At 49.2% G+C, this 25,058-nt stretch overlaps 1 protein-coding gene across 1 annotated transcript; it reads right to left on the bottom strand.

Moving 5' to 3' along the window:
* Positions 1-182: 182 nt before the first annotated feature.
* Positions 183-25,058, bottom strand: PRRT1B (proline rich transmembrane protein 1B). Its single transcript, XM_047829887.1, has 4 exons — positions 25,035-25,058; positions 6,669-7,129; positions 5,764-5,907; positions 183-4,703 (listed from the first exon to the last, which is right to left on the bottom strand). Exons 1-4 carry the CDS (start codon positions 25,042-25,044, stop codon positions 4,554-4,556), a joined length of 765 nt encoding a protein of 254 aa, XP_047685843.1. The 5' UTR covers positions 25,045-25,058; the 3' UTR covers positions 183-4,553.

Below are 25,058 nucleotides of genomic sequence, written 5' to 3'. Positions count from 1 at the left end.
ACATACCAGTTGTCACCAAATTAATCCACAGATTTAAAGCAATCATAGTCAAATCCCAATCTTTATTTTGGTGAAAATTGACAAGTTAATTCTAAAATTGATTATAAATATAAATGAATTTAAATGTCCAAGACCCTTAAAGACAGTGGGAGGGCTTGACCTTCCCAATATCAACACTTACTCTCACGCTGCAGTAATGAAATGTGACAATGGAACAAGAAATAAACAAATGGACTTCCAGGTAGGTGACAGATCCAGATGTGAAAACACACAGTAAATCTGTGGATCTAGAAGACAATATAAGAGAATATCTTCATGACCTAAGAGTAGGGGAATTTTTATTAAGCCACAAAAAGCGTTATCCGTAAAGGAAAAGATAAATTTGTATATCTTAAAACCGAGGACTTCTTTTTATCAGATGACCCCGCACAGAGTGCAAAGGCGAGACTACAGGACTCGATGCCAAAACAGATAAAGAACCCCCCTGGACTATTAAGAAGACAGGCCAGCATAAAATGGGCACAAGTCTTGCACAGGCACATGATAAAAAGAGATGGAAATCGCTGATAAGCACACGATAAAAGGCTCAACATCATTAGTCATCAGAGTAATGCAAGTTAAAGCCACAGCTCTCCCTGCCAGCAGCACTGAAACCTACAAGACAAATGGGGGGGGGGGGCGGGGGAGGGGTGGCAGCATTTGCATCTCTGTTGCTGCGGGTGGGATGCAAAATGATTCAGCCACTTGGGGGTGCAGGTTGGCAGCACCTCATTGCACTTTTTAACAGATCCACAACGTCCTCAGGAAAGCCTGTCTTTACCACTTTCAGGTCAAATACTTCGAAGTCTAAGACTCTAAGACACACACACTCTAACATCTCTGAAGTTGGGATGCACCCAAATCAGGTTCTCCTCCGTTCCACTCCACTTTCGAACTTGCCTAGCTCCCTCTCCTTCATGGTGCTCTGGCACAGCTGGTAACTACGCTGTCTGATAGATCCCGCCACACTGACTGGAAACTTCAGGAAAACAGACTTTGTTCACCACTGTAAATCCTAAAGCTGGAATTGCCAGGTCAAAAGGCATGCACGTTTTTCAATTGTGTTTTCATTACACAACACACGAACACAGCTCTGTTTTAAAGTTCAGCAACATATTGCACAGACCCTCCGCTTCCTCCCGGTCCCTCCTCAAGGGCAGCCCACTGTCAGCAGTTTAGAATATATCCTTCTAGACTGTTCTTTGCACATACATGCATGTGAATACAGCGTGCATGTATTAATAGAGACCGTCTACTTTCCAGAAATACAGTGGCAGCATACACATTGGCAGTAGATGAGTTGGTGAGGGAGCCCTCACCAACTCTGGATGTATTCAGTCAATTCTTTACCCATGTGACAAGTGAAAGCCACCTCGTGCTTTAGATCCATATTTTCCTGATGTACAGGACTCGGTTCTATCAGTCTTCCTGGATGGTTTTCCAGATGTGAGCAGCCTCCCCTCTGTCCTGCACCAGCACCCTGAGGTTAAAGACATCCTCCTAGGCTTTCGTCCATCGTTGAGTGCAGGGCTATTTTATACCTAGCTCTTTAACCCATCTGTAATTTGTTTTTTCATACAGTTATAATTACTCTTTCCAACCGGATAACTCTACTAATCATAAGCCATCCTTGACTCTCCCAATTTAAATGCCATTTTCAAATATTAACTTCTCATACACACTTGGAACATTTTCTGGACTTCTGTTATTTTTTACTGATCTATCTCTGTGGCAAAGCCATGCTGTCCTGATCACCATAGCTTTATGCTAAGTTTTAGTATCAGGTGCAGAAAGTTCTCCCCTCGTTAAACTGAAAAAAAAATAGCAATTGTTGCACACTTTCCTTCCATGTTAATTTTAAAAATATTTTGCCATAGTTTAAGAGCTTGGTTTCCTTTTGGGAACTCAATTAAATCTCTATTTAAGAAGGCTAGATATCTTTACATTATTACCTTTTCCTATCTATTTTGTCCAGCTTTTTGTTTTTGCCTTTTGGTAATTTTTTTAAAAATCGTTCATTTGGATCTGGATCTGTCTTGTTAAATATGTTCCTAGATTTTACGTTTTTTATCACTATCACGAGTGGAATGTTTAAATTTGTTCCACTTTTAACCGATTCTTGCTATTGACTATTTGTAGATTTTAAATTCAACCATTGTACTGAGTTCTCCAAATTTCTTTCATGGATTCTTGGATATTCTTGCTAAGGAATCATTGTCTCTTCTACTTTTTATACTACAAATCTCACTGTTGTTTTTTACAGAAGCTAGAACCTCACAGCCATGTTGAGTAGACACTAGAGGGCATCCACAGCTTGATCCTGGGTATATTGGCTTTTAATGGTTTTAGTAATTTTCCATTGAAATGTGCCATTTGCCGTCGGTACATGTCCCAGCTTCAGCATCGCTGGGAGGTCAGTAGAAACGCAAAATCTCCAGTCTTACTTACTGAACCAGAACCTGCATTTCAAAAAGATTTCCTACATAAAGTTCGAGGAACACTGGTCTAGATGATTTCTTTCTATCTTGATTTTACTTGAGTTTAGTAAGAAAAGCTGTCGCTGTTGGAGTCTACCAAACATCGTTTGGCATCTACTGGTCCTTTAAAAAACAGAGCCCGCCTTTTTGGTGGCTACCATGCTTTCTAGTGTTTGATACCCTAATTCTGGACCAGCCCTGTGCCGACAGCAGGAAACCACCTTTCAACCACCCCCTAGCATTGTCGCTCACCACTTACTTCCTCATCCTGACTCTTCAGCTCCCCAGAGCATCTCCAGGCTGAGATGGGACGTTCTCCTGCTTCAGGTGCGAGGACAGTGGGTGCTCAGAAATCACTTGATTTAACTTGATCTGTCATTCTGGTACGGCTCAGCTGGGGGGGCTGGGGGAGGCTTCCTCTTCTCCATGCAGATGCTTTTTTATCTTGCTGAATCACAGACCCCCCTGAATCTGGACACCTCCCCAGGAAAACGCCCATTAACGGCTTCCCCTTCTGGTTGGGAAACTCCTGGGTCCCTAAGCCCATAGTAACAGGCTTGCTCCCTGCTTTCCCAAAACCTCTGGCTGTGGGAGACCCTGGAGAAATCCCCACCACCGGTCCCCAGCAGCTCCACTCCACGTGCTCACCACACACCAGGCACCGTGCTGAACACCCACGGGCCCTCCACGGAGTCTGCCCACAACTCCAGGGGACAAGTTACACCGCCAGCCCATTTTACAGATGGGGAAAACACAATTTCCTCAAGAAGCCAGAAACTCCTTAAAGTCAAGGACTGTTCTTGGGGCTGGGACCTGGACAAGCCAGAAGGTCACTGCTGATCACAAGGCGTGGAGGGAAGCCACGGTGGGGCCCCCACCCCCTGTTCCCTAAGCCCCTTCCTCTGCAGATGGCTCGAAACCTTGTTAGAATGGAGGGCCATTCTCAGGACCACAGCTGACTGGACCGGTGTACCAGGCATGACGCAGGGACACCGACATAGAGCTGTCTAGGCTGTCTGGCACTGTGCTCCCCGGTCAGGGTGCCCTTACCACACAGGGCCCAGTTGATCCTCCGCTGGTGGGCGATAAAGTTGGGGGCAGAAGGAGTGAGCAGAAAATGCACATTCCAAAAATGCTGCAAGACCACAGATGGAGATAGTGGGCCCAAACCAGGAGACAGGAGAGGAGACAGAAGCTTCTAGTGAAGCAGCCCCAGGAGAAGAGGGTCTAGGGAGAAGCGGCATCACATCTTAGAGGGGCCACACGATGTGAGCGACAGACGGGCCCTTGACAGAGCTGCCTTTGTGCGAACAGCATCCCTGGGAGGGGCAGGCGTGGGAGCCCCCAGAGGCCGGCTGTGGACAGATGTGCCGCTCGCCCTGAAACTGAGCCAGGAAGTAGCAACACCCGCCCGGGGGCAGCTTGTTGTCTATTGACCAGACACGGTGGCCTTGGTTTCTGGACATGGAGTCAACATGAGAGAGCCTGTCTCGTAGGAAGGGGTCAGGGCTCAGGACAATCAGCCAGGAGCGACGAGGAGAGGGATGACACCACACTCAGCTCCCCAACAGGGAAAAGGACACACCAGCAGCTTTGCCCCACGGACACCAGGCTGGGCTGGAGGTGGGAGGAGGCCGGAGTTTGCAACGTCCTTCCAGATGGCTCTGAGGATGAGAGCCCCGGGCCCTTGGGTGGTCTTCCAGGTGTAAGGTGAAGGCAAGGGCCATGGGGGCCCAGCCAGCCCAGTCCCAGAAAGACCTCGGGAGGAAGCACAGGACACGGAGCTCCAGTGGGCCCCGTCCCACCGCTGGGCCTGGGCCCTGGAGCCACTCCGGTGTAGGACGCTGCCTGAGGCCACCCGTAGGGGCTGAGGCCCAGCCACAGATGTGCCAAGGGCTGCAGACCCCACCTTCTTCTGGCCCTGGGGCCCCTCTGGAGGCAACAGATGGCCACCGGCAGGGATCAAAGTCCACAGGAAGCGTCTGGCCAGGCTGGGTGTCCTTGTGCATCCAGGCATCTGAAAGGAGCCTGCGGCCCTCAGGGGAGGTACAGGGCCACGACCACGTAGATGACCCAGCTGGTGGACACAAAGACCCCAAAGAGCAGGCTGAAGAGCACGAGCGAGCGGGCCTTGCGGGAAGCCTCCTCGGCCTGGGCCAGGTCCCCCCTGCTCAGGGCCGCGCGCGTCTGCAACGAGACGGAGGCAGGGAGTGGACGGGAGCCCCCGAGGCCCCCCACGTGCCACCTGCAGGGCCAGGCCCCAGCACACAGCCTGGAATGCGGACAGCCCGAGATGCTCAGGACCCGCCCGGCCACCTCACGTGAAGGAGCAGCGACAACAGAGGCCACGGGCGCGCACACTCAGCCTCTCCTACAGCCCTCACGACAGCCCTGAGACCGGGGTCACTGCTGCCCCCACCGTGCAGATGAGGAAACAAAGGCCCACCCAGGGCCACACAGCTAGCGGTGGAGCCAGAACTCACAGGCAGGCTGTGGCCTCCAGACTCCCGCCTCCGAGCGGTCCTGAGAGCCGCCTTCTCCCCACCGTCCTGGTTTATGATGGGGGAGCCTGACCAGCGCGGGGAGGTCAGGGCCCGGCCAGGTCTGCCGTGGGCAGAAGCCCCCAGGGGCTGGCCTACCCCGTTAGAACATCCTCACACCAGCGTCACCGGGTCCCCGGGGTACCCCCTCCCTGGTAACGGTCAGCGATGTCAGGAGGGAGGAAGAAAGCTATGCAGATAATGGATGGACAGAAGGACAGGTGGAAGGTGTTGGATGGACAGGGAGAGGCGGACAGGTGAGTTAACAGATGAATAGAGGGGTGGGTGGGAGGGTGGTTGGACGGAAGGAAACGGAGGGATGGGTCCATGGACGGATGAGGAGCTAGAGGGACGGGGGCGGAGGGCTACAAGAGACGACTGAATGGACGGAGGACTGTCTCTACCCCGTCAAACACAAGCCCCCACTGAGGCAGGCAGTTCCTGGGGCCTTATCAATCATTCACACCTTCGCTGTAAACTGGTTTAGTTGACTTTTCCAGAGCAGATCTTGAGTGGCACGGGACAGAGACAGGAGAGGGGAGGAGGTGTCCATCCAAGAGGGGCCAGGACCGCAGGGTCAACCGTTTTCCCAATTCCCGCCACCCTCCCGAGACACCCAGTGGCCGGGACAGGGGGGCAGGGGCTGTGTGCGCCCCGCCGGGGCTCTTCCCCCCGACTGCTGGCAGGGCTGCCCCACCCCCACCTACCTCGTGGGAATAGACGATAGCGATGAGCCCCGTGAGGAGGCAGCAGAAGAGGGTCACGAGCACGGACTCCATCATGTAGTCCTTGGGGAGGGGCCTGTGCTCCACCAGGGGCGGGGCGGGCATGCCGGCCACGGGGCTGTTGTACTGCAGGGGCAGAGGCCGCGGCCAGTGAGGGAGCCGGCCCAGCCTCCAGACACCGCGGTGAGGACACGGCCATGGGGGCCACCGGAGGGTCCCCCCCGTCCACCCCCGACTCCTGCCCAGTGAGGCTGTGGGTCACCACGGGGCCGGGTCAGGGCCCCCGTCTGCCTTCTCCCTCTGCACTCCCTGGCCCCCTGGCCCCCAGGAGTCCTGTCACTTGTGCCCTCCACCAACTGCTCAGTCCAGGGTGAGCCGTGGCGGTGCCCCCCCCCCCGTCCTGACTGGGCTCCCCACCACCAGGGACCTCTAAGCTCTCCTCCACGGGCATCCCAGGATTTTTTGGTTTTTCTACAAATCTCACCAAGTCATCTCCCACCCAAAGGCCCCAGGGCCCCTTACAACGGACCCCACCCCCCCCACCCTCCTTTCTTCCCTGAGTCGACCACCATCATTCCCAGAACAGCCGGGCCTGGCCACCCCCTACCCTGTGCCCAGAGCACCCCTCCTCATCCCTCAGAACTCAGCTCAAAAGCCCCTACCTGTGGGAAGCCTTCCAGGCTTGCCCACCCCCCAGGCTGGCGTGACCTTCTCCTTTCCCTCATCTGGGCACTGAAGCCCCTCTGCAAGGGTCACTTATGGTGACTTTTGGTCACCTGCGTGCCCAACTCTCCCCACCCTCCACCCCCACTGGGGAGGGAGGAGGGGCAAGAGAAGTGAGACAGCGCGACAGGGGAGACCCGGGGTCAGGGGTACAAGGCACTCACCACCGGGAACGATGCAAATAGCGGTGGCGTGGTGGGCGCGGGGTACAGGGGCGCAGCCGGTGGCGGCGGGTACAGGGCCTGGGGCGAGGGGCCAGGCTGGAAGAGGACGGGCCCCTGCGGGAAGGGCGGGTAGAGCAGGTGCACTGCCTTGGGGTCCGGCGGTGCATAGGGCGGGGGCTCGCCCACGAAGCCGATGTTGGGCACCCCTCCGACAGCCACCTTGGGCCCCAGTCTGGCCTCGCCCGTGGCCTCGGCCTCGGGAGGGGCCGCCGTCGAGGCCTCGGCCTGGGACTCAGCCCGGGGCTCCTCCGGGGCCGGGGAGCTGCCCGCATCCACGGCCACTTCCTCACTGGGCCCTCCGTCCTCATCCAGGAGCTGAGGGCGGCGTGGGAGCTGGGGCAGTGCGGGGCCGCAGGGATCCTGGGGGGCTGCGGGGCCGCCGCCCCCTTTTGCGTCCGCTCCTGGGAAGAAACACGAGGGACAGTGACCAGGTGGGACTCCTCCCCGTGAGCCGCAAGTCACAGCCCCTCCAGGGACAAAGTCACAGCGACGCTGCCCGTCCCCACCCTGCACATGCCCGCACTCAGGCCTCTCCCGGCTGGGCTGGCTGGGCGCTGGAAGGATCCACCCGAAATGGAAGGGTGAGACGAGAAAACAGGCGCAGACGGGAAGGGTCTCCGGGCAGCCACACGGTCAGCACAGCACCAGGCAGGGATGGGACACAGGCCTTGGTCCCCATGGTGGCCGCTGGGTCCTGCCCCCACTGCCCTGTCCCTGGAAGACCGGACCAGTAAGGATCTTAGCCCCGGAGAGCTGGTCTGAGAGATGAGCCAAGCCAGAGTCCTGGCTTGTGAGGTAGGGAAGACAAGGTGCCCCAGGGTTGCCAGGCCCAGGCTAAGGATGGACTTCAAAGAGCCAGGAGGTCACTAAGGGCCAAGTGCCAGCTGAGGCACAGAGGGAACAGAAGCCTGAGAGGGGGCAGGGAAGGGGCAGCCAGCAGGGGTGGGGAAAGCCCGCCAGCTTCGGGAAGCAAGGGTGCAGGGGCCCTGAGCCGCCTTCCAGCCCCGGCCTGGCCTTCGGCACCCACCCCGGGGACTCCTGTGGAAATCCCTAAGGGAAGGCTCACTAAAATGGAGGCAGGAGGCCAGATGGCAGAGCTGTACCCTCGACATCAATTCCAGGAACCACTGTCAGTTACTGACAGAGCCCAGCAGAGGCACCCTCACCAGGAGACCATCGTGATCATGGGCCCAGAGGGAAGGACGGACCCTGCATCTCCAACAAGAGACCCGCCACCCCAGCGACTCGGCCAGTGAGAAACTGCCCTCACCCTGAACTCCTTCCTGCCAATCTCCGGGTCAGGACAGCCCCTCCCAGCGTCCTCCTCCTAAAATAATCCTCTTTGTAGGACTTGCCTGTGATTTTACCCCAGCTCGCACGTCCCGAGTTGCAATTCTCTACTCTTCCCGAACAAGCCCATTTTGCTGGTAAAGTAACGGGCTGTTATTTCTGAGGCTATCACTCCAGAGGCACCCAAGCAGGTTCTACAAGTCCCGAAGGTAGCCTGCTACTCCTCAGAGCACCCTGACGGCTGAGAACCTCTAAGTCTCAGGTGGGTTCCAGAGGAACGGCCTGCGAGAGGGACCTGGGTGGGCACTCAAGGCCCCACAGCAGGGTGGGCGGCCCAGGGCCTGGCTTTGGAGGTTTACTTCCTCAGTGTTCTTAAAGGTGACAAGAGATGGGGCGCCTGGGTGGCTCAGGCGGTTAACTGACTTCGGCTCAGGTCATGATCTCACGGCTCATGAGTTCGAGCCCCGGGTCAGGCTCTGTGCTGACAGCTCGGAGCCTGGAGCCTGTTTCGGATTTTGGGTCTCCCTCTCTCTCTACCCCTAACCCACTCGCATTCTGTCTCTGTCTCACTGAAAAATAAATAAACATTAAAAAAAGTTTTTAAAAATTAAAATAAAAAATAAATCAAATTCTGTGGTAAAACAGGGGCGGGTGCCTGGCTGGCTCAGTCAGTGGCACATGCAACTTTTGACCTCAGAGTCATGAGTTTGAGCCCCATGTTGGGCATGCAGTTCACTTAAAAAAAATAAATATAGGGGCAACTGGGGGGCTCAGTCAAGCGTCTGACTTCAGCTCAGGTCATGATCTCACGATTTGTGAGTTCAAGCCCCACGTCGCTGTGCTGACAACAGATAGCCCACTTCGGATCCTCTGTCTCTCTCTCGAAATAAATAAACACTTAAAAAATAAATAAATTTAAGTCTATCCTGGGCGCCTGGGTAGTTCAGTGAGTTGAGTGTCCGACTCTTGGTTTCAGCTCAGGTCACGATCTCACAGTTTGTGGGTTTGAGCCCAGCATCAGGCTCCATGCTGACAGTGTGGAATCTGCTTGGAATTCTCTCTCTCTCCCCTTCTCTCTCTGCCCCTCTCCCGCCTGCTCTCTCTCTCTCAAGATAAATAAACTTTTAAAAAAATTTTTTAATTTTAAGTCTCTCTCTCCTATGGATGTAGACAAAGCACAAAAGGAAACCACATGAAGATACAAAAATGACCAAAAGCAGACAGACTGGAGTCGAACCCCATTTGTGAGTTCGAGCCCCGCGTCGGGCTCTGTGCTGACAGCTGGGAGCCTGGAGCCTGCTTCAGATTCTGTGTCTCCCTCTATTTCTGCCCCTTCCCCACCCATACTCTGTCTCTCTGTCTCTCTCTCTCTCTCTCTCGCTCTCTCTCTCTCTCAAAAATAAATGATAAAACATTTAAAAAAATTAAACATGTCAGACCAGATGGACTTAGATCTACACAGAACATTCCACCCAAAACCAATAGAATACACATTATTCCCAAGTATACAAAGAACATTCACCATTACAGAATATACATTAGGCCACAAACAAGTTTTTTTTTTTTAAGTTTATTTATTTTGAAAGAGAGAGAGAGCGCATAAGCGGGTGAGAGGCAGAAGGAAGGAAAGAGAGAAGTCCAAGGCTCCACATCACCAGCACACAGCCCAGGGTGGAGCTCAAACTCATGAACAGTGAGATTATGACCTGAGCCAAAACCAAGAGTCAGACACTTAATGGACAAGGCACCCCCACAAACAAGTCTTAATAAATTCAAGACTGTTATCTTACCAAAGATCTTCTTGAACCACAGTGGTATGAAACTAGAAAACAATTACAGGAGGAAAACTGGAAAATTCACAAATATGTGGAGATTCCACAACATGCTGCTGAACCACCAATGAGTCAAAGGTGAAATCAAAAGGCAAATTAAAAAATACCTCATGACGAATATATAAATACAACAGATTTCCTGTATGGGATGGGATGCAGCCAAAGCAGTTCTGAGAGGAAAGTTCACAGTAATAAATGCCTCATCAGAAAAACAAGAAAAATCTCAAATTAACATCCTGACTGTAAAAGTCAGAGGAAAATTAGGGGAAACTAGAAGGAAAGAAATTAGGGGGAAAAGAACAAATAAAGCCCAACGTTAGGAGAAGGAAGGAAATAACAAAGATCAGAGCAGAAATAAATAAAATAGAGACTAAAAAGGCAAGAGAAAAGATCAGTGAAATGAAGAGCTAGTTCTTTGAAAAGATAAACAAAATGGACAAACTTACAGCTAGACTCACAAAGGAAAAGACTTAAAATCAAAAACAAAAGATGTTACAACTGATACCACAGAAACGCAAAGGGTCATAAAGAGACTACGACGAATAATTGTAAAAAGCCAACAATTTGACAACCTAGAAGAGATGAATAAATTCCTAGAAACATACAATCTACCAAGACAGAATCATGAAGATAAACAGAATCTGAACAGAATCATGTTCATCAAAAACCTCCCAACAAACAAAAGTCTAGAACCAGATGACTTCACTGGTGAATTCCAAATATTCAAAGAATTAATACCAATCCTTCTTAAATGCTTCCAAAAAATGGAAGAGAAGGGAACACTTCCACATTCATTTTATGAAGCCAGCATCACCCTGATATCAAAACCAGACAAGGATGCCACAAGAAAAGAAAATCACAGGCCAATGGCCTGGATTCACACAGATGCAAACATCCTCAATAAAATGGTAGCAAACCAAATTCAACAATACATTAAAAGGATCATGCACCATGTCCCAAGTGGGATGGGATTCCAGGGATGGTTCAACATACACAAAAGTCAATATGATACACTCAATACATTAACAAAATGAAAGGGGAAAAATAAAGCACAAGATCCTCTCAACAGATGCAGGAAAAGTATTTGGCAAAAGTCAACATCCACTTATGATTAAAAAAAAAAAACAACAACAAAAGTGGGTATAGAACACACCTCAGTATAATCAAGGCCACCATATAGGACAAGCCCACGGGTAGCATCTTACTTATTGGTGAAAAGCTGAAAGCTTTTCCTCTAAGATCAGGAACAAGTCAAGGATGCCCACTCTCACCACTTTTATTCAACATGGTATTGGAAATCCTAGCCACAGCAATTAGACAAGAAAAAGAAATAAAAGTCATCCCCATTGAAAAGAAAGCAGTTGGGGCGCCTGGGTGGCTCAGTCAGTTGAGTGTCTGACTTCAGCTCAGGTCATGATCTCACAGTTTGTGGGTTCGAGCCCCATGTGAGGCTCTGTGCTGACAGCTCAGAGCCTGGACCCTGCTTCAGATTCTGTGTCTCCTTCTCTCTCTGCCCCTCCCCTGCTCATGTTCTGTCTCACTCTGTCTCTCAAAAATAAATGTAAAAAACAAATTTTTTTAAAGAAAGAAGTAAAACTGTCACCATTTGCAGATGACATGATATTAACAGAAAACCCTAAAATCTCCGCCAAAACACTCAGAAATAATAAATGAATTCAGTGAAGTTGCAGGATACAAAATCAATAAACAAAAATCCATTTCATTTCTATCCACTAATAATGAACTGTCAGAAAGAGAAATTAAGAAAATAATCCATTTTGGGGCGCCTGGGTGGCTCAGTCAGTTGGGCATCCAACTTTGGCTTAGATCATGATCTCACGTTTGTGAGTTCGAGCCCCACGTCAGGCTCTGTGCTGACAGCTCAGAGCCTGGAGCCTGCTTCGGATTCTGTGTCTTCCCCTCTCTACACCCCTCCTCTACTCATGTTCTGTGTCTGTCTTTCAATAATAAATAAACATTAAAAAAAATTTTTTTAAAGAAAATAATCCATTTAGAGGAGCCTGGCTGGTTCAGTTGGTGGAGCATGTAACTCTTGATTTTGGAGTTACAGGTTGGAGCCCCATACTGAGTGTAGAGATTACTTAAAAATAAAATCTTAAAAAAGAAAGAAAACAACCCATTTACAATTGCATCAAACAGAATATCTAATAACAAGAAGAAGAATACCTAGGAATAAATTTATCCTTTTTTAAAGCAAACTCTACCCCCAACATGGGGCTTGAACTCAGAACCCCAAGATCAAGAGTAGCATGCTCTACCAACTGAACAAGCGAGGCACCCCTAGGAATAAACTTAGGGGCACCTGGGTGGCTCAGGGTTAAGCATCCAACTCGGCTCAGGTCATGATCTCATGGTTTGTGGGTTCGAGCCCCGCGTCAAGCTCTGTGCTGACAGCTCGGAGCCTGGAGCCTGCTTCCAATTCTGTGTCTCCCTCTCTCCCTGCCCCTCCCCTGCTCACGCTCTGGCTCTCTCTCTCCCTCTCAAAAATAAACAAACATTAAAAAAAATTTTTTTAACCATGAAGGTACAAGACCTGTAAGCCAAAGATGAGAAGACGTTAATGAAAGAAAATGAAGACAACACAAATAAACGGAAAGCTATTCCACACTCATGGACTGGAACACTACTGTGAAAATACCCACACTACTGCCCAGAGTAACATAAAGATTTAGTGTAAGCAATCCCTATCAAAATCCCAACAGCATTTCCCACAGAAATAAAGTGATCCTAAGATTTGTATGGAACCGCAAAAGACCCTGAATAGCCAAAGCAATCTTGACAAAGAAGAACAAAGCATCACACTCCCCGATTTCACATTATATCACAAAGAGGTTGTAATTAAAAAAAGGGGGGGGGGGCACCTGGGTGACTCCATTGGCTGAGGTCCGACTTTTGGGTTCAGCTCAGGCCATGAGATCAAGCCCCGCATCAGGGCCCACACTCAGTGTGGAGCCTGCTTAAGATTCTCTCTTTCTCTGTCTCTCTCCCTCTCCCCCTCTCCCCCGATAGCGTGCTCTTTCTCTCTCAAAAACAAAAACAGGGGCACCTGGGTGGCGCAGTCGGTTAAGCGTCCGACTTCAGCCAGGTCACGATCTCGCGGTCCGGGAGTTCGAGCCCCGCGTCAGGCTCTGGGCTGATGGCTCGGAGCCTGGAGGCTGTTTCCGATTCTGTGTCTCCCTCTCTCTCCGCCCCTCCCCCGTTCATGCTCTGTCTCTCTCTGTCCCAAAAATAAATAAACGTTGAAAAAAAAACAAAAACAAAAACAAAAAACCCCCAAAGACCCAGACACATAGATCAATGAAACAGCCCAGAAATAAACCCGTGCATTTATCATCAACTGATTTACAGCAAAGGAGCCAAGAATATACAACAGGGAAATGAACGCCTCTTTAGTAAACGGCGTTGGGAAAACTGAACAGCCACGTGCCAAAGAAGGAACCATCCGCTCTCTTACACCACATGCAAGAATTAACTCAAAACAGAGTAAAGGCTTGAATTTAAGACCTGAAACCATAAAGCTTCTAGAGGAAAACATAGGCAGAAAGCTCCTTGACATCGGTCTTGGTGATGATTTTTTTAGATTAAACACAAAAAGCAAAAGCAATCAAAACACAAAGTAGCAAGCGGGACCACATGCAACTAAAAAGCTTCCCACACAGCAAAAGAAACCATCAACAAAGCGAAAAAGGCAATGTAGAGAAAGGGAGGAAATACTGGCAAATCCTGTATCTGAGAAGGGGTGAATATCCAAAATATGCAAACAATTCCTACAACTCAAGAGCAAAAAACATACAATCCAAGTAAAAACAAAAACAACAAAAACAAAAAAACAAAAACAAAAAATCTTAAGCAGGCTCCACGCCCCATGCAGGGCCTGAACTCACCACCCGGAGATCGAGACCTGAGCTGAGATCAAGTATCGAGCCCGATACTGAGCCACCCAGGTGTCACCAGCAAACATTATTTAAAAAGGGAACCAAATGGAAATTTTCAGCTAAAGCATATAATAATACCTGAAGTTAAAAATGTACTGGCTGGCCTCAGTACCAGAATGGAGAGAACAGGGGGGAAAAAAGGGTCTGTGAACCTGAATAGACACTAATCCAAAGAACGGAGAGAGGACGATGAAAGGAAAAAACAGGAAAAGAACGATACGTCAGGGGCCTGTGTGGCCACACAAGGTCTGATGCGTCATCGGTCAGGGAAGTCCCAGGAGAGATTTGGGGGAAAGATATATTTGAAGTACGACATAGCTGCCAACTTCACAAGTCTGGTGAAAAACAAATTTACAGATCCATAAAACTCAGAAAATCCAGAACAGGAACTCTGGGGGGGGGGGGGGGGGTGCCGAAACACTCAGCCTAAACACATCATCGTGTAACTTCTTCAAACCAATGATCATAATAAAGTCTTGAAAACAGGCAGAAGAAAGTGGGATCTCTCTTTAGAGGGGAACAAGAATCCGAATTTCTATACACATTCAATACGCGGCTAGGTCAGAAGACGGTAGCTTAGAGTCTGGCTTAGACTGCCAAAAGGAAAGAAGGGCCAACCCAGAAAGTGAGACCTAAAAAAAATGTGCTTGAGGAATAAAGGTACGCACGTTTTAGCCTTCTATCGTCCTATCACAACGTAACCACGAACACAGTAGCTGAAAACCACCCGTCCGCCTCGTTATAATCACTAGGATTTAAAAAAGGGGCGCTTGGGTGACTCGGGTGGTGGGGCACCGGCTCTTGATTTTGGTCATGATCTCACAGTGTCGTGAGTTCAAATCCCACGTCGGGCGCTCTGTGCTGGTGGCATGGAACCTGCTTGGGATTCTCCTTCTCCCCCTGCCCCTCCCCGGCTTATGCTCTCTGTCTCTCTCGAAATAAACTTTAAAACATAATTAAAAAAAATTTTTTTAATTAAAAAAACAAAAACAGAGGCCAGGATGTGGAGCAAACAGATCCTTGTATGGCTTCGGTAGGAACGTAAAAGGGCGCAGTCACTGTGGCAAAACACTGTTAACAGCAGTTCCTCAAAAAGGCAAAAACAGAATTTCTAGATGATCTAATCATGCCACTTCAGGGTAGACAGCCCAAAGAATTGGGAGGAGGGGCTACAGGAGACCTGTGGACACCCATGTCCGTAGACGCAGTATTCACAGCCTCTAAGAGCAGCGGCCCAACTGCCTGCTGATGGATGATGTTTAGATAACAAACACAGTCTATCCATACGATGGAATATTGCTCAGCCTTAGAAAGGAAGGAAATTCGGACACACTATACAACACGGAGTGGCCTTAAGGACATGATGCTAACTAAAAGCAGCCAGTCGCAGGAAGACAAATACTGTGGCAGTCCAGGGATAGGAGGTCCCTAGGGTCATTGAGCTCAGAGACCAAAGGAGAGTGGTGGTCACCATGAGCTGGCGGTGGGGGGGCGCAGGGAGCCACTGTTTTGGTTTTTTTTTTAATTTTTTTTTTTTAACATTTATTTATTTTTGAGACAGAGAGAGAGCATGAACAGGGGAGGGTCAGCGAAAGAGGGAGACACAGAATCTGAAACAGGCTCCAGGCTCTGAGCCGTCAGCACAGAGCCCAACGCGGGGCTCGAACCCACGGGCCACGAGATCATGACCTGAGCCGAAGTCGGACGCTCAACCGACTGAGCCACCCAGGCGCCCCACATCACAATTTTTTTTCTTTAATGAGGAAAAAATAACCAAAAAGCCCATGTGTTAGCTCACAGTTCTGTGAGTCAGAAGTCCAGGCGGCTCAATTCAGGGTTTTAAGAAGGCCAACATCAAGGCATCAATTGGACGGAGCTCCTATCTAGAGCTCTAGGGAAGAATCACCTTCCAGCTTCATTCAAATCGCTGGCCAATTCCAGTTCTGTGGGTCTGAGGCTCTCTGCCCCCAGAGGCTGCAAACAGTCCTTCCCATGTGACCCTCTCCATCTCTGAAGCCAGGCACGGCACATCAGATCCTTCTCATGCTTCAAAATTCTCTTTCTTTCTGCTACCAGTTAGAGAGATCTCTCTGCTTTTAAAGGACTCACCTGATTGGGTCAGGCCTACTCAGACAATCTCTGTATTTTAAGATCAGCTGACTTGGGACTTTAATTCCATCTGCAAAATCCTATCGTAGCAGCATCGAGATCAGTGTTCCTTTGACTAGCTAGGGGAGGGGGCTCTGGGGGTCATCCTTATTGTTCTGTGTACCACAGGTAAAACAAGCCATTCTCAGATGAAACAGGGAGGAGACCTTGGCAGAGACCTTCTGGAACAGAAAGGCTGAACGTTGTTTGGGCTGAAAGAAGTGGTACCAGAGAGAGACTTGGAAATTTCGGGTGAAGGAAAAACAATTATCGAGGTAAATATAAAAGATTATTTTTCCTCCTAAATTTGTTAATATACATAGGAGTGTTGAAAGCAAAAACCATAACATTTTATAGTGTTTTAAGTTTATTTATTTGAGAAAGACAGAGAAAGTGCAAGAGGGGAGGGGCAGAGGCAGAGAAAGAAGGAGAATCCCAAGCAGGCTCCATCGGCGTGAAGCTCGACGTGGGACTCGATGTCACATAACTGTTACATCATGACCTGAGCTGAAATCAAGAGTTGGACGCTTAGCCAACTGAGCCACCGGGGTGCCCCTGGTGAGTTTTCAATGGATGTAGATGTACTACACATGAAAACTATATGTAAAGCTTGACGGATGTGAGAGTAAAGAGACCTGTAAGGTTACAAAGGAACACTGACACAATATTAACTCTAAGCAGACTGTGATGGGTTAGGTATGCTTCCTAATCCCCTAGAGCAATCACTAAAATAATAGTAATAACAACATGAAGTACGTAGCCAAAACACCAAGATATAAATTTAAATGGAATATTAAAAAATATTCAAATACTGGGGCACCTGGCTGGGCCGGTCGGTAGAGTGTGCCACTCTTGATCTCAGGGTTGAGTTCAAGCCCCACGTTGGGTATAGAGATTAAAAATAAAATCTTAAAAATTTTTTTCAAATATTATCCAAACCGGGGGAAGGGATGGGACTAGGAGGTAAACCAGAGGAGCAAAACCATAGAGAAGACGGACAGAAAACAATAATAAAATTATAGACTTAAACGCAACCATATCAACAATTACATTAAATGTTGACGGTCTAAACATTCCAGTTAAATAGCAGAGATGGACAGAATAAATAAAACCAAGACCTACAAGGCCACCTACAATAGACACTCTTTAAATAGAAAGACACACTAAGGTTGAAAGTAAATGAGTGGGAAGGATATGCCATACCAACAGTAAGCAAAAAAGGCTACAGGGGATTTTAAGATCAGATAGACTTCAAGACAGAGTATTATCAGTAATAAAGAGAACACTTCATAATGATAAAAGGGACAATTCGCCAGGAAGTCATGTGTGCCTCATAGCAGACCTTCAATATACATGAAACTAAAATTGAGAGATAAAAGGAAGACGTACACAAAATATACAATTGAAATAAAAGATTTTAACACTCTTCTTACAGCAATTAATGGAATAACTGGACAAAACATCATTCGGGACATAATGGATCTGACCAATGCTATAAACTACCTTGATCCAACCACTGTTTACAGAATACAACATCCAACAATTGCAGACACTGTTCTTTTCGAGGACAAAAGGTACATTCACAAAAATCACATGCCAAGCCATCAAACAAGTCTCAATGTGGAAAAATATATATTGAAATAACCCAAACTGTATTCTCTGACCATCCACAACAGGAGTACGTTAGAAACCAGTAACAATGATATATATAGGATAATACCTAATATATAAAAATTAAACAACATCGGGGCACCTAGGTGGCTCAGTCGGTTGAGCCTCTGACTTCGGCTCAGGTCATGATCTCCCAGTCCGTGAGTTCAAGCCCCGCATCGGGCTCTGTGCTGATGGCTCGGAGCCTGGAGCCTGCTTCAGATTCTGTGTCTCCCTCTCTCTCTGCCCCTCCCCTGCTTGCGCTCTCTATGAAAAAAAAATTTTTTTAATAAAATTAAAATAAAACTTAAACATACTTGAAAATTCATGGATCAAAAATAAAATCGTGAGGTAAATTAGAGAGCATTTTGAACTGAATGATAATGTAAAAACAAAGTATCAGTATGGGTAAGATCCAGCTAATGCAGTTCTTAGAGGGAGACATAGAACTTTAAATGACTACATCAGAGGGGGCGTCTGGGTGGCTCAGCTGGATAAGCATCCAACTTTTGATCTTGGCTCAGGTCGTCATTTTGCAGTTTGTGGGTTCGAGCCCCACATCAGGCTCTGTACTGACAGTGTGAAGACTGCTAGGGATTCCATCTCTCCCTCTCTCTCTCTGTCTGTCTCTCAGAATAAGTAAACGAACTTTAAAAAATAAATAAATGACTACATTAGAAAAAAAGAAAGGTCTCAAATCTTTCTAGAGTCCACCCTGGAATCTTGCTGGAAAAGGAAGACCAAAGTAAACGCAACATAGATAGAAGTAGGAAACAATAAAGAACAAACATCAACGAAACAGGGGCACCTGACTGGCTCAGTCAGAAGAGCATATGACTCTCGATCTTGGGATCATGCGTTCGAGCCCCATGTTGGGTACAGAGATTACTTTAAAAAAAATGAAATATATTCTTTAAAAAAAATCAATGAAATAGAAAACAGACAATAGAAAAAATTAACAAAGTCAAAAGATGGTTGAAAAGATCAAATTGACAAACCTCTATCTAGACTTAAGAAAAAGAGAACACAAATAGCCATGTCAGGAATGAAAAAGGGGTTATCATCACAGATCCTACAGATGTTAAAAGGAAATCAGGAGAATACTACAACTTTATGTCAACAAATCTGACAACGTATATGAAAGAAATTTCTTTCTCTCTCCAACTCTCCAAAATTGACACAAGAACAAACAGGAAATCTGAATCGTCTTTCTGTTAAATTTGTTACCAAAAACAAACAAACAAAAAAAAACAAAACTCTATGCCCAGATGGTTTCACTGTTAAAGTCTATCAAACATTCAAAGAAGAAAATAACACCATTATAGTTGGTTTTTTTTAACAGAGGAGGTAAGATCACTGCCAAATTCAAGAAACTGCAAAACAAGGAATAAAACTCTCCTTGTCTGCAGATGATATGCTTGTTATGTACAGAATCCAGGAAATCGACACCAATTCCAAAAACAAATAAATGGATTTAATATGGTCAAAGGTTACGAGGTTAATATACAGATTATGTTCTTATGCACTAGTAGCAAATAATTAAAAAACAAAATTAAAACTAAAATCCAATTCACAGTAGCACCAACATAACTGGAAAATAAGTGGGAATAAAACAAACCAACGAATTCCAAAACATCTACACTGAAAATTACAAAGCACCGCTGAGAAATTAAAGAAGTCCTAAATAAATGGAAAGGTATATACCATGTTCATTGTTCAGAACACTCAAACTGTTAAGATAACAATTCTCCCCACATTCATCTATAGATTCACTGCAGTCACAATAAAAATTCAAGCAGGCTTTTTTATTTTTTTATTTTTTTTTTCAACGTTTATTTATTTTTGGGACAGAGAGAGACAGAGCATGAACGGGGGAGGGGCAGAAAGAGAGGGAGACACAGTATCAGAAACAGGCTCCAGGCTCTGAGCCATCAGCCCAGAGCCTGACTCGGGGCTCGAACTCACGGACCGCGAGATCGTGACCTGGCTGAAGTCGGACCCTTAACCGACTGCGCCACCCAGGCGCCCCCAAGCAGGCTTTTTTAAAATGCAGAAAGTGACAAGCTCATTATAAAATTTTTACGAAAATGGGGTGCCTGGGTGGCTCCATTGGTTGAGCATCTGACTCTTGATTTCGGCTCAGGTCATGATCTCAGGGTTTTGGGATCAAGCCTCATGTTGGGGTCTGTGCTGAGCATGGAGCCTGCTTGAGAGTCTCTCCCTCCCTCTCTCTGCTCCTCTCCTGCTCTCTCTAAAATAAAAATAAAATAAAATAAAAAATAAAGGGATAAAATTTTTATGAAAATATAAAGCACCTAGAATAACCAAAACTATTTTCAAAGGGAAGGCAAAATTGGAAAACTCTACCTGATTTCAAGTCTTACTATAAACCCATCACAGACCAGATGGTTCATTACTAATGAAATAATAGACACATACATCAATAGAGCATTAAAATATGAGAGTGTAGAAAGACACACACATATTTGGTCAGTTGATTTTTGGCTGAGTTTCCAAAGCAATTCAGCGGAGAAGGAAAGCCTTTTTCATAACTGGTATAGGATCAGGGCACCTGGGTGGCTCAGTTGGTTAAGCGTCTGACTTTGGCTCAGGTCATGATCTCATGGTTTATGAGTTTGAGCCCTGTATCCGGTTCTGTGCGGGCAGCTCAGAGCCTGGATCCTGCTCTGTGTCTCCCTCTCTCTCTGCCCCTCCTCTGCTTACACGCTGTCTCTCTCTCTCTCTCTCAAAAATAAATTTCAAAAACTTTTAAAAAACAGGTTACAAAAAAAAACCATATAGGATCACCTGCTTACCTGCATGGAAAAAAGTGAATATTGACTCTTCTTCACAATATCCACAGGAATTAACTCCAAAGGGATCATAAACCTGAATGTAATACCTGAAACTATAAAACTCCTAGAAAAAACATGGCCGATCTGTGTGACCTTAGGATGGATAAAGATTTCTTATATATGACACCAAAAACATGATCCATAAGAGAAAAAAAATGGTAAACTGGACTTTAAAATAAAAAAAAAAAAACTTTTCCTCTTCAAAAGATATCATTAAGCTGCACAGCAGAGGAAACCACCAACAAAACTAAAAGACAACCTACCAAATGGAAGAAGATATTTACAAATGACATATCCAAAAAAGGATTAGTATCCAAAATACATAAAGAACTTATACAATTCAACACCAAAAAAAAAAACACCCAAATAATCTGACTAAAAATGGGTAGAAGACGTGAATAGACATTTCTTCAAAGACATACAGGTGGACATACAGACACAAGAACAGATACTCAACATCACTCATCATCAGGGAAATGCAAATCAAAACTACAATGAGGTATCACCTCACACCTGTCAGAATGGCTGAAATCAACAACACAAGGAACAACAAGGGCTGCCTGTGGCTCAGTCGGTTGAGTGTCTGACTTTGGCTCAGGTCACGATCTCACAGTTCCTGAGTTCAAGTGCCACATCGGGCTCTCTGCAGTCAGTGCAGAGCCCGCTTTGAATCCTCTGTCTGTCCCCCTCTCTGCAGCTCCCCCACTCATGCTCTCTCAAAAATAAACACTAAAAAAAAAGAAGAAACGTGTTGGCAAGCATGTGGAAAAAGAACCCTCTTGCACTGTTGGTGGGAACGTAAACCGATGCAGCCGCTGTGTCAGACAGTACACAAGCGCCTCAAAAGAAAGCAAAAACAGAACTACCCTACGATCCAATAATTGCACTACTGGGCATTCCCCCCAAAGAATACAGAAGCAGTAACTCAAAGGGGTACATGCACCCCTGTGTTGATCGCAGCATTGTTTACAACAGCCAATTTAGGGAAGCAGCTCAAGGGTGCATCAATAGATGAACAGATGAAGAAAATGTGGTACATACGTACAATGCAATATCACTCGGCCATCAAAAGAATGAAATCTTGCCATTTGCAACCACGTAGATGGAGCCAGAGTGTATTAAATGAAACAAGCCAGAGAAAGACAAATACCCTATGATTTCACCCGTTATGTGGAACTTCAGAAATAAAACAAAGGAGCCGGAGGGGGCGAGGGGGACAAAAGAGAGAAAGAGGGAGACAAACCAAAAACAGACTCTTAACTATAGGAACACACATGGTTACCAGAGGGGAGGTGGGTGAGGGGTGTGAAACAGGTGACAGGGATTAAGAGGTCACTTACCCTTGATGAGCACTGAGTACGGAATTGTTTGAATCGCTATATTATACACCTGCAGCTCATATAACACTACACTGTGCTATATTAACTACACTGGGTTTTTTTTTTAACCCAGTATTAAAAAAGGATGATATCACTAAACACATACAAAGGCAAGTCAGAGTGAGAGAAAATATTCACAACACGTTATCAAAGGAGTTTTATCAACAATGTATAAACAACTCTAACAACTCAGTAGGTCAAATATCCCAATGAGAAAATGGCGGGAATATTTGTGAACGCTTCACCCAAGGGGACATCCAGATGACCCGTAAGCGCATAAGAGGATGCCCCATGTCACTGGTCACCAGAAATGCCGTCATTTGGAAATGCCAACTGGAAATGCCATTTGGAAATGTCAATTGGAAATGCCAACTCCAGGCAGGAGGCAGCACCACGCACCCATTAGAAAGGCTGGAACAACAGCGAACCCGGGCCGAGCGAGCTTTGGCGAGTATGGACAACACCCGCAGCTCTCAGGTACCACAGCGGGGAGTAAAGACAGGGCAACCGCTTGGGAAACACTTAGTCGGTTCTTCTGAAAGTGAAGCATACATCCACCGTATCATCCAGCTGTTCCACTCACAGCCACTTACCCAAGAGGAACAAAAAATACGACCACACAGGCTTGTGCACAAATATTTCCAGCAGCTTGAGAAACATACACGCTTGTCACTTGACGCAGCTGAGTTCCGGTTAGTTGGTTACACAGCATAAGCCAACTACTGACCAACAGAGAAGGGTTCCCCTGGCAGCCAGAGCCGGGGCGCGGGACACGGCTGGAATGAGAGTGGAAGGGTGGGAAGGGGGCCGTGGGGACAAAGGGAGAGGGGACAGTGGCCTGAGCAGAAAGGAGGGCTGTGGGCAAGCGGCTGGATGCAGGCAGGACTGAGGAGGTACACCTGCCCGACAGCGTATAGAGGCAGGACGGGAGGGCGTCATCGGGAGTGACAGGCAGACCAGACCCCTGATCTCCTCCCTGAGCGTCCAGGGCAGAGCTGGCCTGTGGCCCTGGGACGAGGCTGGGTCCCAGCCAGGAGCTGGAGCTCAGGGACCAGGCCAGCCGGGCTGCTTCACCTCCCTGTGCCTCCTCAGGTTTCTCATCCTTAAAATGGGGACAACGCCACCTCTTGGGGGTGCTGTGGTGATTAGATGGGGGCACGCCCAACAAGTGCTCAACTGACACCGGCTACTGTTAGCGGAGGTCAGGAAGAGCCTGGAAGATGAGGAAATGAGGTGTTCTGGCCGGTTTTGGGGGGGGCCGTCTGTAAGGAACAGGGGAAATGAAAGCGAGAAGAAATGAGGTCGACCCTTAGAGCCAGAAAGATCTGTGACTTTTTGAAAAATGTTTATGGGGGGGGGGGGAGGAGCAGGGGAGGGGCAGAGAGAGAGGGAGAGAGAGCATCTCTCCCTCCATGCTGTCAGCACAGAGCCCAACTTGAGACTCGAACCCATGAACTGAGATCGTAACCTGAACTGAGACCAAGAGTTGGGCGCTTGACCGACTGAGCCATCCAGGCACCCCCAGTTTGACCCAGAGAGCTGGGCTCTTCCCAGAAGAACAGGGAGGCGGGGGGACCTTGCAGTTGCTGACCTACAGGAGGGTGGGGGTGGCCCAGATACTCCCCAGGGGACACCTGCCAGACCCCAACCCCTGTTGAGGCCTTGTTAGAGGCTCTTGGGATTGCCAGTGCCCCCACCCCAGCCAAGGGCTGTTTCTGGAAGAACCGAGGCCACAACCACAAAGAGAACACAGGAGAAAATGGGAAGTTGGGTTTGCCAAGGGGGAGCTGGCTGACTTAACTCAAATCCACGCCCCGCCCCCCACCGCAAGCCACCTTGTGCGCATGGGACCTTGTGCGCATGGGATACACGAAGGCAGCCAACCAACCGCTCCATCCCACCCTCCTATCGAGTACCTACTACGGACCAGCGCTGTAGGCCCGGAGACACGGTTCTGCACACAAATCCTACCCAAGCACCACGATTTCAGCAGGTCCGCGTGCCTGGGGGGGGGGGGGGGGGGGACTGCCGAGTGGGTGGAGCTCTGCAGGTTAAAACGTCGCAGCCAACGCTAAGGGCAGTGCGGGGAACAGCGGCCAGCGTCGCCGCGCATTTTTACGAGATGCGGAGGTGCGGGGCCGCGGCTCGCAGACCGCTCGCCTGCACGAACACGGAGCTGGCGCAGCAAACGCGTGAAGCCCGGCTGCGCCCCCCCCCCCCGCCCCCGAGGGCCCCCGACAAACCCTCCACGCCTCAGGCGCCTCATCTGTGCCACGAGCACTGCAAAGTCACAACCGTGGACCTGCGGCCAGCCCTGTGCGTGCCTCGCCGGCCATCATCAGGTGCCCTACCGCCCAGGTGGGACGAGGGAGGCCGACGGCAGGGACCCGCAGCCCCGGCCGGACGCAGACGCATTTCGGGGGCCGGGGCCGCGTCGAGGCCGGCCGGCACTGCCCCGGTTATCCTAACAAAACCCGCAGCTTACCGGGGGGGGGGGGCCCGCCGGGGCAAATACCTGGCCCGATGGCGCGGAGATAGGGCTGCGGAGTAAATCAATCAGCCGGCGGGGCTGCTGGGCCCGCGGCCTCGGGTTCTCGGGTTCTCGACACCCGAGCCTCCTCGGACATTCCAGCCGCTCCGAGGGCGGGGGCGGGGCGGCGCCGGGGTTCCGGCTGCGCTGGGAGCCAGGTGCGCCCCCCACCCCGGGCCCAGCGCCAGCCTGGGGCTCCCGGGGGCGGGGGGAGGCGTCGGAGTTCCGGAACGAGCTTCCCCCGGCCCCGTCCTTGTCCGCCCGTCTCTGCTCCGCCCCGCACCCCGTCCCGTGGCGCCCGCCTCCGTGGGGTCTCTTCCCTCTGCGTGTCCCTCCCCGCCCAGGGCCCCCTGCCCTCCCTCTAAGGACTTCGGCCTGGCCCGAGGGGTGCGCGCTCACCAGGGGAAGGAGGGGCGCGGCGAGGAGAGTGGAAAATGCCACCCCACCCCCCCCAATCGCCCCACTCGGGGCACCTGCTGCCCGCCCTCCCGCAGGGGCGCCCACGGGGCTGCAAGGGGGCACCGCCTGAGTTGCCAGAACTTTCCACGGCGGCCTCCGGGTCTCCCCGGTTCTGGGCCGGGGTGGGCGGGGGGATCCCAGGGCCGGGTCGGGGACGCGGGCCCGCCCCGCCCCCCGCCGCGGCGCCGGGACCCCAGGAGCCCTCACCTGCGTCCATGGCGCGCCCGGCCG

This window comes from Prionailurus viverrinus, chromosome D4, assembly GCF_022837055.1.
Source record: "Prionailurus viverrinus isolate Anna chromosome D4, UM_Priviv_1.0, whole genome shotgun sequence".
Classification (NCBI taxonomy): domain Eukaryota; kingdom Metazoa; phylum Chordata; class Mammalia; order Carnivora; family Felidae; genus Prionailurus; species Prionailurus viverrinus.
This window is presented reverse-complemented; position numbering and strand designations above follow the sequence as displayed.

Bases quoted from the DNA above. Each gene is read 5' to 3' on its own strand.
- PRRT1B (XM_047829887.1), bottom strand. The intron at 5,908-6,668 runs GTGAGTGCCTTG...CTGCCCCTGCAG, and splicing joins TATTTGCATCGTTCCCGGTG to TACAACAGCCCCGTGGCCGG. The intron at 4,704-5,763 runs GTAGGTGGGGGT...GTCTCGTTGCAG, and splicing joins CTATCGTCTATTCCCACGAG to ACGCGCGCGGCCCTGAGCAG.